The sequence below is a fragment of the Tachyglossus aculeatus genome, chromosome 2 (assembly GCF_015852505.1).
Source record: "Tachyglossus aculeatus isolate mTacAcu1 chromosome 2, mTacAcu1.pri, whole genome shotgun sequence".
Classification (NCBI taxonomy): Eukaryota; Metazoa; Chordata; class Mammalia; order Monotremata; family Tachyglossidae; genus Tachyglossus; species Tachyglossus aculeatus.
The window spans coordinates 136179470-136193980 of record NC_052067.1 but is presented as its reverse complement, the minus strand read 5'-3'; the positions used below and the strand labels follow the sequence as shown (position 1 = coordinate 136193980).

Sequence of the window (14511 nt, the reverse complement as noted above, 5' to 3'; positions counted from 1 at the left end):
ACATAAGGTGAGGTTGCTTAAATCTGGGATTAATAATAATAATAATAATAAATATGACATTTGTTAAGCACTTACTAGGTGCAAAGCACTGTTCTAAGCACTGGGGGGGATACAAGGTGATCATGTTGTCCCAAGTGGGGCTCACAGTCTTAATCCCCATTTTACAGATGAGGTAACTGAAGCTCAGAGAAGTTAAGTGACTTGCCTAAAGTCATACTGCTGACCAGTGGCAGAGCTGGGATTAGAACCCATGACCTCTTCCTCTAAAGCATAGAGAATAAAAAAGCATAGAACAGTGTTTGACACATTCTAGGTGCCTAACAGCTACCAAGGGCCAGGGTGATGCAGAAGGGAGTGGGAGAGGAAATTAAGGCCTAATAATAATAATAATAATAATAATAATAATAATAATAATAATAATGGTATTTGTTAAGCACTTACTGTGTGCCAAGCACTGTTCTCTGCGCTAAGATAAATACAAGGTAATCAGGTTGTCCCACATGGGGCTCACAGTCTTAAACTCCATTTTACAAATGAGGTAACTGAGGCCCAGAAAAGCTAAGTGGTTGCCCAAGATCACACAGCAGACAAGTGGCAGAGCTGGGATAATAATAATAATAATAATGGCATTTATTAAGCACTAACTATGTGCAAAGCACAGTTCTAATCACTGGGGAGGTTACAAGGCGATCAGGTTGTCCCACAGGGGCTCACAGTTTTCACCCCCATTTTACAGATGAGGGAACTGAGACCCAGAGAAGTGAAGTGACTTGCCCAAAGTCACACAGCTGACAAGTGGCAGAGGCGGGATTTGAACCCATGACCTCTGACTCCAAAGCCCGTGCTCTTTCCATTGAACCATGCTTCTTTTCTTAGTTGAGGAAGGTCTTTAGAAGGGAAGGCTGTTATCTTGGGGTTAGCTTCAAAAATAGTTAGTTGTAGTAGTACTACTAGTAGTAGTAGTAGTAGCCGCAGTAATGGTATTTATTAAATTTCTATTGCATGCATTGCACTGCACTAAGTGCATGGGAATTTACAACAGAGGTAAAATATGCATTTCTTGTCCACAGAGAGCTTACAATATACTGGGGAGACAGATGTACAAAATTTACACAAATAACGGGAACGATGGAAAGAAGGTTCTGTTGTCAACAGCCACCCCAGCCCTGCAAGCTGTACAATGTATAGGAGTTCGTGTATGAAAAATGCTCACCTCTCCCCCACAAAAAAGGGAAAGAACCTTCTCATTATTCTGGTGTAATTATCAATCCAATGAAATAACATGTCAAGAGGTCCACAACAATGTAGTTTTGCTTTGGCCCCTGGTCAGGAAGCAGCACAGTCCTTCATAAAGGGTCATGGTGGGGTCAGCTAGTATGACTGTTTTAGGATGATTTTCCAGCGAAGAAAAGGGGGAAAATATTCCTCCCCTTTCAATATTTCCGATATTAGGTTTTCCTGGTGGTCACAGGATTACCTATTCTTTGTTGTAACTCTATTATCCTTTCCCCATTGTGCTTGTAACTGCCCTGATTCCATCAACCTTTTGAGTTTTATTTACTATTTTGTGGCTCCTGATACCTGCCTTTGTATTATTGCCAAGAACTGCCTGCCCCACTCCATTCTCCTGCTTCTTCAGGTATTCCCCATATATAAAATTTGAGTCCCCCCACATTGGCCACAGGACCCCTTAACCTCAATGCCTAGTTTCCCTTACAAGATAAGTTAGGAAGTAGAATGATGATCAATTAATTGACTGACATGCCAGGTTAAAATAACAGAATACATGAGAATAATAATGATGCCAATGGTGATAATGGTATTTATTGAGTGTTTACTATATGCCAAACACTATACCAAGTGCTGGAGTGGATATCAGATAATCAGATAGGACACTCTGAAAAGTAGTGTTGCCTAGTGGAAAGAGCACGGGCCAGGGAGTTAGAGGATCTGGGTTCTAACCCTTGCTCTGTCAATTCCTCTACCAATTGCTTGATGTGTGACCTTGGGCAAATCACTTCTCTGTGCCTCAGTTTCCTCAACTTAAAATGAAGATTCAATATGTGTTCTCCCTCCTACTTAAGAGTGTGATCCCCATCCAGGACAGGGACTGTGTCAGACTTAATTAACTTGTACTTACCCCAATGCTTAGAGCAGTGTTTGACAAGTACCATAAAACAAACACTCCCTGTCCCACACGGAGCTCTAGGTCTAGGTAGGAGGGAGAACAGATATTGAATTCTGATTTTATAGATGAGGTAAATGAGGCACAGAGAAGTTAAGTGACTTATACACAGTTACACAGCAGGCATAACTGTGCTGAAGATGGGTACAAATACATAAAAGCTAAGGTTGGCTGTACGGTTGATTCACCCTTGGAGTGTTGGGAACTGATGAGAAGAACCTTCTGTAAGAAGAAGCCTCTAGTCCAGGGAAATTTTCTGAGATAATTTAAGATCACCGGGGTGACTATCTGAAGAGATATTTATCATCATCAATCGTATTTATTGAGCGCTTACTATGTGCAGAGCACTGTACTAAGCGCTTGGGAAGTACAAATTGGCAACATATAGAGACAGTCCCTACCCAACAGTGGGCTCACAGTCTAAAATTTTTGCTAAATATTTATGCACAATGAAAGTTCTAGAGAGTTCACTTAGATTTATTATAAAGTTTAAAAGAGCCTTGACTTCTTAGAAAATGTAAAGAACCTTTGTTTTAGGAATGAGTCCCACTTCAGTCAAGCAGTAATTCCTGAGTGCTTGTTCTGTGCAGAACACTATACTAAGCATTTGAGAGCCTACAATAGAGTGAGTAGACACAGTCTTACAAATAATAAATACTCATGGCATTTGTTTAGTGCTTACAGTAAGACAAGCACCATACTAATTGCTGGGGTAGATGTGAGAGAATCAGGTCAGATACAGTATCTGTTCCACAAGGGGTTCTCAGTCTTAAATGGGAGGTATAATAAGAATTGAATTCCCATTTTACAAATGAGAAAACAGGCATAGAAAAGTCAAGTGACTTGCCCACAGCCTGAGGACAGAAGGCAGATAAAATAAATCTGAGGTAGAAGAAATCAATAAAGTATAATAATATGTACATAAGTGCCATGGGGCAAAGCGGTGAGTATCCAAACATGTAGGGGATATGAAAGTGAAGAAGTGGCCATCGGAGGTAGAATTGGCTGGGGAGATGAGAGATAAATAAGGGAAGGTCTCCTGGAGGAAATGTATTTTTAGAAAAGTTTACAAGCTAGGAAAGCAGTGGTCTGGTGGATGTGAAAGGGACAGGAGTTCCAGGAAGAAAGTGGGGAGTGAGGAAGAGGTAGCTTGTGAGAGAGACAAGATGAGGCACAAGTAGGTTGGCCTATTCAGAGGGAAGCAAACTTACAAGTAGGTTGGTTTATTTGGAGAGAGGTAAACCTTGGTGACCCAGCAGATGAAAGTCTGTCCACGGAATATCTGGGGAAAAGTCACAAAAAAGTTGATGTACAGACTCTGAGAGATTTCCAGAAATGGAAGCTTCAGTAGCAATGTGGTTTAATGGAAAGAGCGTTGACCTGGGAGCCAGAGGACCTGGATTCTAATCCCAGCCCCATCAATTGCCTGCCATATGATCTTGGGCAAATCGCTTCACTTCTCAGGTGTAAAATGGAAATTAAATGCCTCTCCCAATTCAACTACCTTTCTCCACCTTGGAAGTTGTTCTCTCTCTGAGTCATGAACCGATCTTGTTCAAAGGGAGAATCCAATCCCGACGTACCCAGCCCTTCCAACCTTCCTGGTTGCCCAGAGGAGAATTGTCACATCACGTTATGCAATAAACATGTTTTCTTAGTATTAGAGTTAAAATTTTTAAATTATTGGTTATTCTACCCTATTTTCCCCAGACCACATGTCATCTTCCTTTGGCTACACGTGTTCTTTAGCACTGGGGTAGATACAAGACAAGTATCAGTTCAGAACTGATCCCTTCCTTCCTAAAAATCCCCAGTGATCACTCACTTCTGTCTGCAAACCTGACTTTCACAGAATCAAAGAGAAACTTCAGAAATTTAGATTCATGGATCTCCATCAGCTGTATCTTTACATCTCTCCTCTCCAGCCCTTCTGAATCCCAGCTCCTTAGCTTTGCTTGTCCCAACCTACCCTTCTTGCGTGAATAAATAATGGCATAACTGAATAAGTAATAGCATATGTGACAAAATTAATAAAATCTATTAGTTTTCTTCCTGTTCCCTCTGTATGTAGATGATGTGTGTCTGTCTGCATTCTCTTCTGTTTCCTAAACTTCTCAAAGAAAGAAATATGTGCTTTCACATTTTACTGTACACCTCCAAGTATTCACTACACTGATCACTACCCAGTAGGTGCTCAATTAATATTTATTATTAATATGCTTATGATAATGGTAAAGGGGGAAGGAGTAGGAGTAGGAGGAGGATGTGAAGAGGGGATGAGGACAAGGATGAGGAAGATGAGAAGGAGCAGGAGGAAGAGAATGAGGATGAGGAGGATTAGGAGAACAAGGAAGAGGGCCAAGACAAGGAGGATGAGGAGGAAAAAAAGAGAAGCAGCATAGCTCAGTGGAAAGAGCACGGGCTTTGAAGTCAAAGGTCATGGGTTCAGATCCTGGCTCTGCCACTTGTCAGCTGTGTGACTTTGGGCAAGTCACTTCACTTCTCTGCACCTCAGTTACCTCATCTGTAAAATGGGGATTAAGACTGTGAGCCCCCTGTGGGACAACCTGATCACCTTACAACCTCCCCAACGCTTAGAACAGTGCTCACACATAGTAAGTGCTTAATAAATGCCAATATTATTATTATTACTAAAAAGTAAATAGAGGAGGAGGAAGAGGAGAAAGAGGACGAGCACTTATTTTAAAAAATGCTGTGCGGATAGGGAATATTCAGAAGACAGAGTTTAGCATTGATCTAACCTAATCATTTTTGGAAAAATATATTATTATTTATTTATTATTATTTTTCTCCACTGAAAACAGAACAAGCAAATGGAAGAAAAGATGATTAAGGCTAGATAGAAGCAAACAGTGAGGATTGTTAACACTGTGTTTGATAAATACTGGGATAGTTGCTGAATGGAGATCTAAAAAGAAATGTACCATGCTTTCAACTGGGGTGAACACAACCATTCTAGGAGGCAGGAGGCTAGACTCTGTGATGTCAGAAATCTTCCATCAGGTAGCTAAGAGTTCATTATGAAGAACCCCAGTAGGCTCACACTCAATCGTAGGGACAGTTGTAAACTTTTCCACACTTTATGTTTTTCTTCTCAAATTGGCTCTAAGGCTCTGAAGAGCCTCAGCTCTGGGAATACAATCCTTGTCCCTCTTCCCTTGGAGCCTTTGAGCCAGTGAGAGAAGGAAGTACAAACATCTGAGGCCACGCTGGTCGGAGAACCCCCTGGGGAAGGGCCACAGAAATACTAAGTCAAATCTGCATGCTCGTCCAAACCATAGCCAAATGCTCCCGAATCTTTCTGCCACTTGCATTCTGGATTCTTCACACAGCCAGGTTCTAGCCAGAGTTTGGGGTAAGACTTCATCATTTCTAACTCCTCTCTGGGTGACCTCAGATGCCATGGACATGATGTGTTTGCTGTAAAGACAACAGGACATCTCACTGTGAGAGGAAAATCCAGGAAGTGGGGTTGAGAAAAGCAGGGACATTGGCCAAGATGTATGAACTGGGCACCCAACAAAGGTCATCTGTCTGGGGTGGGGGAGGGATGGTACAGCCCTGAGGACCAAAGGTGCAGGAATAGGACCAAAGAAATTCGCAGTACCTGCTGGGGCATGAAAGAGGTCTCTATGGAAGAGCAGGGTTGGGGATGGAGTTGCATTTTCAGGTTGAAATTGCATCAGAAGGATGCAGAAGTCCATCAGATAGCTTTAAGTGCTGCCAAATGACATTTGTCACTGTCCCTTTAAGAATTTCCACCGGCCACCAAAAAGTCTAGGGTCAGGAGCACAGTTCATGCTTTCCTCCAGGAATGCTCAGGTGACTGACAGAATCAGGGAAAGGAGGGTGGGGCAGGTGACCGAGGGGAACTTGGATGGAATAATGTAACCAATCATTGCTTCTACCTGCAGGTTTGGGGAAATTCTAGACCCTGTGCTCAGACATTGTAAGAGATCAATTTCTTGGCTCAGCACAGGCAGAAATACTGTTTTCTGAACACCATGACTGGAACATGCCTACAGCTCCTGGGCTGGAGTGAGTCACATGTCTTCTGAGCTCCAGGTGGTGTGGGCAACTGATCCAGTCCAGACAAATTGGCAGCTGTGAGATCTGGAACTGTTAAAACTGCCTCTTTCCTCCTCCCAACCTTCCCTGAGCACCAAGGGTGATGCAGATGTGGTGGGTATGTTATGTCCCAACAGCTCCAGCTTCACCCCAACCCTATTCACCCTGAATGGCATCCCAAGTCTGGAAGCCCTACATGCCTGGCTCTCCCTCCCTTTCTGCTCCATGTATGTCATTGCCATGGTGGGGAACTGTGGACTTATGTACCTCATCTGTCGTGAGGAAGCACTGCACCAGCCCATGTACTATTTTCTGGCCATGCTGTCTTCCACAGACCTGGTCTTGTGCAGCTGCACAGTGCCTAGAATGCTCTTTCTCTTCTGGTTCAATTTAAGGGAGATCGACTTCAGCACTTGCCTCGTCCAGATGTTCTTTGTCCACACCTTCACGGGGATGGAATCCGGGGTCCTCATGCTCATGGCCCTGGATCGCTATGTGGCCATCTGCTACCCACTGAGATACTCCACCATCTTAACCAACCCCATTATTTTCAGGATTGGGCTAGCCACTTTCCTGAGGGGGGCCATAGTGGTCATTCCATTCACTATTCTGATCAAGAGACTGCCCTTCTGTCATGGCCACATCATCCCCCATACCTACTGTGACCACATGTCTGTAGCCAAGGTTTCCTGTGGTAACATCAAGGTCAATGCTGTCTATGGGCTGATGGCTGCCATTCTTATTGGGGGATTTGACATCCTCTGTATATCTGCATCCTACACTGCGATCCTTAGGGCTGTGGTGAGCCTGTCTTCAGCAGAGGCACAGCACAAAGCCTTCAACACCTGTACTGCTCACATTACTGCCATCATTATCACCTATGTCCCAGCCTTCTTCTCCTTCTTCACCCACCGCTTTGGGGAACACACCATCCCCCACCATGTACACATCATCATTTCCAACTTGTACCTAGTGCTGCCCCCGATGATGAACCCCGTTGTCTATGGGGTGAAGACTCAGCAGATTCGGGAATCTGTGGTCAGGTTGTTTGTTGGGAAAAGGGGGCCCTGAGGAAAGAAGGCACTGAACTAACCTAAGACTTGCCTGACCTAAGAGACCAAGACTGACCTTGGTCCAACCGGATTGGGGAATAATAATAATAACTATCATTATTATTATTATCATAGTAATAACAATAAGATTAACCAAAATAATAATAATAGCATTTAAGTACTTACTGTGTGTGAGGCATTTCACTAAGCACTGGTGTATATACAAGATAAGTATGTTGCACACAGTCCCTGCTCCTTTAATTGCTTAAAGTCTAAATAGGTGGGGGAATAAGTATTGAAATCCCTTTATCCAGAAGAGGAAACTGGGGGACAGGGAAAGTAAGCGACTTGCACAAGCTCATGCAGCAAGTGTCAGAGATGAGATTAGATTCTCGTTCTCCACTAGGCCACATTATTTTCTTGAGGGGAAGGTACTTCTTCACAAGAAAAAGCCAAGAAATGAGGAGGCTAAACAGTGATGTTTGATGTATGGTCCAGAGCTCCTTGGGTTATACCAGGAAGAATATGCATTTATCTTCTGCGTAAATGATTTTTTTTGGAAAATATTTGGAATTGATTTGTAAAATCATCCTGCTGGCAGTTTCTTGAATTTATCGATACTAAAATGTATTTGTCAATATTATCAATAAACAAATACTAATGATTGATTCTCTGGAACTGGAGATTACTCCTAGACATATGACTAGGTAATTGGTTAATCAATCTAAAGCATTTGTAGAGCCCTTACTGAGCCTTTTCTGCTCTGTACTTACTGTACTAAACCCTGTCCAGGGTTTTGAAGGAAAAGTCATTAGCCATCTTGCCGGATCCGAAGATCTGGATAGAAGCAGCAGATGTGACATCAATTCCGGTTCAGGGGCTGCCTCTGAGGTAAGAATTGAATAGATATCAGGCAACGGGGTCAGTCTTGTCTTTTGGGGTCAGTGAAGGTGGCTGGGGAGTATGTGCCCATGATGTTGGGAGTTGGGAGAAACAATTTGGTGTTAGGAGTACACATGAAACAGAGAGCAATAATCTGCCAGTTTGGGCAGGCTGAGCTCAGACAGTTTATAAACCTAAGACTGTCAGACACTGGCATAAGCTGTGGGATCTAAACATCTAAGACCTGTGCTGAGACACCCTACCTTGACTGAGGCCAAAGCACCTAAGATCAGGATGGCATACTGCGTGGGGCCAAACTCCTTGAAACTCCTCTGACATGGAAGTATCTTCAGGAAACTTGGGGAAGCCAGTTGGATTTATGAGGGAACTGAAGCACAGAGAAATGAGTGACTTGCCCAAGGTCACACAGCAGACAAGTGGAGTCGGGACTAGAGCCTATGACCTTCTGACTTGCAGGCGTGGAATATTTCCACTAAGCCACGCTGCTTCGGCTCAGCCCGTTCTGCTCTTTAAACTCACCACCAATTTCTGGGAGGATGCAGACCCCCGCGAGGGCAATCTGGGGCTGGGAGCCCAGTCCAGCACAGCCTGCAAACTCCAGTCCTCTGCCATTCACCTCCTCACTGTACCTCATTCTCCTCTGTCCCACCATTGACCCCTGGCTCACATCCTACCTCTGGCCTGGAATGCCCTCCCTTCTCACATCCACCAAACTAGCTCTCATCCCCCACTTCAAAGCCCTCCTGAGAACTCACCTCCTCCAGGAGGCCTTCCCAGATTAAGCCCTCCTTTTCCTCTGCTCCTCCTCCCCTCCCCATCACCCCTACTTCCTCCCTCTGCTCTACCCCCTTCTCTGCCACAAAGTACTTGTGTATATTTGTACATATTTATTATTCTATTTATTTTATTAATTATTTGTATATATCTATAATTCTATTTATCTATTTTGATGTTATTGATGCTATTATTTTGTATTGTTTGTCTCCCCCTTCTAAAGTGTAAGCCCGTTGTTGAGTAAGAATTTTCTCTATCTGTTGCTGAATTGTACTTTCCAAGCGCTTAGTACAGTGCTGTGCACAAAGTGCTCAATACATACGACTGACTGACTGACTGACTGAATGAATGAATGAATGAATGAATGAATGAGAGTAGGAGCATTCATTTGTGACCAGAATTGATTTTATGCCCTTTGGATCTAGTTTTGAGGCCATTTTATTATGTAATTACTACGGCATGTACTAAATGCTTACCATTTGTGAGCCCTGGGGTAAATGCAAGGTTATGAGACAGGGCCCAGTCTCTGTCCCACACAGGGATAACACTTCCACGCCCCACATTATATATGAGGAACCTCAGGTCCAGAGAGGTTAAATAACTTTTATAAGTTCACACAGTTGGCCAGGCAAAGATGGGATTCAAACCTGGGTCTTCTGACTCCCAGTCTTCAGCTATTTCCATTCAGTCTTGCCAGCTTCGTACGCTTCTTAGATGCTAAATATATTCATTATTATTATGACATTTGTTATGTGCTTACTATGGGCCAAGCCCTGTGGTAGATACGACATCATCTGATCAGACACAGTCCTTGCCTCTCCTGGGACTCTCAGTATAAGAGAGTAAAAGAGATAATCATTTAATCCCCATTTTCCAGATGAGGAAACTGAGGTACAGAGAAGTCAAGTTGAGTTAAGTCAAGACAAGAAGCTCAAGGCAAATGGCAGACCCAGGTTTAGAAACCAGGTCTCTTGATGCCTAATCCTGTGCTTTTTCCACTAGGCCATACTGCTTTCCAGTTTCCCTGCCATTTTCTGTGTACTTGCCTACCACTTAAACCAACTGTAGAGCTATGGGAAAATATTTTTGCTGCTTTTTTAGATACATAATAAAGTACCCTGTGTATATTATAGGTATCCACATCATAGTTTGGAACCTCACTATTGATAATTGTATATCATTTTTAATTCAGCCATTTCTTCCTGATATATTAATACTACTTCCTAAACAGTCTCTGTTCTTCCTCCTGATTTCACCATTTGTAAATACCTCTTGTCTGTCTGCCTATGTCAGCTTCTTGAGGTCAGGAAATGTGTATTTTGCTTCTGTCATACTCTCCAAATATGCACATTCAATAAATTCCACTGACTGAATGGTCATCCAGACCTGTGCACATAGTAGTGCTCAATAGAGCACTCTGCACATAATACATTCTCGGTACAGAGCTTTCCCAACAACAGGCTTTCAATAGGTGCCCCCAGTGACTTAGCAGTCTAGAAAGGGAGACAGATATTAATATAAATGAAATATCAATGTGTAGTTAAGTACTCTGGGGCTGAGATTGGGCTGAACATCAAGTCCTGATGAGAAAAGGAGGCCAGGAAATGAGGCCTTAATTGGGGAAGGCCTCTTGGAGGAAATGTGACCTTAATCAGGTTTTGAAGATAGGGAGAGTGGTGGTCTGCTGTAAATAGAGGAGGACAGTTTTCCAGACCAAAAGGAGAATGTGGAAAATTGGTCAGTGGTGAGATAGATGAGATCCAAGAAAGAAGTTCCTAACCATGAATAGTCTTCATACAGAGATAGATAAACATGGGCACAAATGACTGCTTATGATGGAGTCCCCTGTAGTGGGGATCAATGACAACATTCAGCCCTGAGGCTTCAGAACTGAGGCCCTGCACAGTGGAGTAGCTCGCAGAGCTAGTAGCTCGCGTAAATTACTAATTAGAATCTCTTTTCCACAAAGTCTTCAGAGAAATTCAGAGATTAAGGGAGAATTTAGAGGCAGAGGAACCGACTATATGAGGGCGGAAACATTTGGATGAAGAGGAGCCCCTGCAATTCCTTGTCCTCAGATACAGGCAGTGTTAAACCTTCCTGCATTCCTGAAATTGATTCAAGTGTTCTCAGCCCTGCCCTTCTGGGAGAGAGCCCTCTCTCCCTCTCCCCTCAAGCCCTAAATTAGGAGTTGAAAATATAAATGCAATTGAATGAATGAAAGGAATCCCACCAGAAATACAATGTGTAACTCTACTTACTGGTTTAGTTATGAAAACCTCGAGGTGGGGAAGCTTCCAGAGAAGCAGAACCAAGAAGATCAGGGGGATGAGGAGATTCTATGTGGCCACTCTCTGCCCATGAGTCAAGATGTCCACAGTCAATGGACACCTTTTTGGCAAAATGAAAGACAATCATCTGCCACTATGTGAAGCAGAACTGCAGCATGGCTTAATGGAGAAAGCACGGGCCTGGGAGTCAGAAGGTCGTAGATTGTAGTTTCTAATCCTGGCTCCACTGTGTGCCCTTGGGCAAGTCACTTCACTTCTCTGGATCTCAGTTACCTCATCTGTAAAATGGAGATTGAGATGGTGATCCCCGCAAGGGATAGGCACTGTGTCTCACCCCAGAACATAGTACAATGTCTGGAACATAGCAAATGTTAAACAAATACCACAGTTATTATTACTATTATGCCTAACTGGTTTTGTTTGGTTTGTGTTTTTCAAGATTAGAACCCATTACCTGCTGACTCCCAGTCCCTGGAAAGCATTCTGTCGCTCGGCACATCAAAATCATTAACTAAATACCACTGATTGATTGATTGTAACCTGGAGGAGCTAGAACTGGAGTTGGGGCATGAACTGGTATCAGGTGGGAGCTGGAGCTGGACTGGACACTGCTACCTTGTGAGCCCACTGTTGGGTAGGGACTGTCTCTATATGTTGCCAATTTGTACTTCCCAAGCGCTTAGTACAGTGCTCTGCACATAGTAAGGGCTCAATAAATACAATTGATGATGATGATGATGATGGTACAATCTCTCATTCCATCCAGACTGGATTACTGCATCAGCCTCCTCTCTGATCTCCCATCCTCCTGTCTCTCCCCGCTTCAGTCTATACTTCACTCTGCTGTCTGGATTATCTTTCTACAGAAACGTTCTGGGCATGTCACCCACCTCCTCAAAAATCTCCAGTGGCTGCCTATCAACCTTTTCATGGAACAAAAACTCCTCACTATTGTCTCCAAAACTCTCCATCACCTTGTCCCCTCCTACCTCACCTCCCTTCTCTCCTTTTGCAGCCCAGCCCATACACTCTGCTCCTCTGCTGCTAACCTCCTCACTGTGCCTTGTTATCACCTGTCCCACTGTTGACCCCTGATCCATGTCCTACCTCTGACGTGGAATGCCCTCCCTGCTCACATCCACCAAACTAGCTCTCTTCCCCTCTTCAAAGCCCTACTGAGACCTCAACTCCTCCAAGAGGCCTTCCCAGACTGAGCCTCCCCTTTTCCTCTGCTCCTTCTTCCCTCCGCATTGCCCCTACTCCCTTCCTCTGCTCTACCCCCTTCCCTTCCCTGCAGTACTTGTGTTTATTTCTACATATTTATTACTCTATTTTACTAATAATGTGTATATATCTATAATTCTATTTATCTATTTTTTGATGGTATTGATGCCTGTCTACTGTTTTGTTTCATTGTCTATCTCCCCCTTCGAGACTGTGAGACAGTTGTTGGGTAGGGATTTCCTCTGTTGCCAAAATTGTACTTTCCAAGCACTTTAGTACAGTGCTGTGCACATAGTAAACACTGAATGAAAGAATTGAACATTCAGTGAATTGATAAGGATCATCTCCTCCAAGAGGCCTTCCCAGATTGAGCCCCTTTTTTCCTTTGCTCCTCCCAATCCCCCGCCCTACCTCCTTCCCTTCCCTACAGTGCCTTCATATATGTTTGTACAGATTTATTGCTCTATTTATTATACTTGTACATATTTACTATTCTATCTATTTTGTTAATGATGTGCAACTAACTTTATTTCTATTTGTTCTGACGACTTGACACCTGCCCACATGTTTTGTTTTGTTGTCTGTCTCCCCCTTCTAGACTGTGAGCCCATTGTTGGGTAGGGACTGTCTCTATATGTTGCCAACTTGTACTTAACAAGCAGTTAGTACAGTGCTCTGCACACAGTAAGCACTCAATAAGTATGATTGAATGAATAAATGAATGAGGTTCAATCTCTGATGGTATCTCTGGAGATCTTTATGGAAAGCACTGGAACTGCACTAACTGTTCTGGAAGGGGACAGTTAGAATACAAATTAAAACACTGAGAAAGAAGGTTACAATTCAACAATTCCAGAAGAGATGACAATGTATCCTACCGGCACCACAGGCAGCTTTGTCCTGGTAGAAAGGACAGCTGGGTGGAGAACCGGAATCAGGCAATGGTTTTTCTCCCCTTTTTGCCTGGGAAGTCACTTTGCCATTGCTCTCTTGGTCTCTGAGAAAAGATGAGTTCACCAAGCCCCCTGCCTCAGTGGGCTCTGATTTCTCAATGGTAATGTTGGGATTTTTTGTTAAGTGATTACTTTGTGCCAATAACCATTCCAAGATACTCAAGTTGGACAAAGTCTCTATTCTCTATTCCACATGTGGCTCAAAATTTTAAGAGTTGGAGAACTGGTACTGATTCCCCATTTTACAGGTGAGGAAACTGAAGCAAGAAGGGGAGTGACTTGCCAGAGGTCATGCAGAAGGCATATGACCTGGTTTCTAATAACCAGCTCTGTCAATGGCTTCCTGTGTGGTCTTGGGCAAGTCACTTAATGCCCCTTTTCCTTAGTTTCCTCAACTCTAAAAATGGGGACTCAATACCTGTTCTCTCTCCTACTTACACTTTGAACCCCATATGGGACACGTACCTTGTCTAACTTAACTTGCATCTACCCTGGCGCATAGAACAGTACTTGACACATAGGAAGTGCTTAGCAAAGTAAATGATAATAATAATAATTTGGAGCCAGGATTAGCTCTGATTCCCAGGCCCGTGCTTTTTCCACTAAGCCACAACTTTTCTCTCATCAACATTACCACCAACACGAGCATTGATGGATCTTCTGTGTACATATCATGTGCTTGGGAGCATACAATGAAAACAGAAGGTATGGTCCCTGTCTTTGAGGACCTCACAGTGAAATGTGGGGAGACAGGCAGACACTGATACCATATCGTAGTGGGAACAAGAGGGAAATATAGTTCTAAATTGTCTTGTCTTGTCTTATGCCATCGAGTCGTTTCCAACCCATAGTGACCTCACACACACATCTCTACCAGAATGCACCACTCTCCACCTGCAATCATTCTGTTAGTGTTTCCATAGAGTTTTCTTGGTAAAAATATGGAAGTGGTTTGCCATTGCCACCTTCCATGCAGCAAACCGACGTCTCCTCCCTCGACTCTCACCCATGCCACTGCTGCCCAGATTGGGTGAGTTGTG

The 14511-nt window shown here is 43.5% G+C and overlaps 1 protein-coding gene across 1 annotated transcript; it reads left to right on the top strand.

Annotated features, from left to right (window-relative positions):
* The first annotated feature begins 6394 nt into the window (after positions 1-6394).
* On the top strand, positions 6395-7345 carry LOC119943244 (olfactory receptor 52N4-like). The gene has a single exon (XM_038764027.1). It carries the CDS (start codon positions 6395-6397, stop codon positions 7343-7345), a length of 951 nt encoding a protein of 316 aa, XP_038619955.1.
* The last annotated feature ends 7166 nt before the right edge of the window (positions 7346-14511 follow it).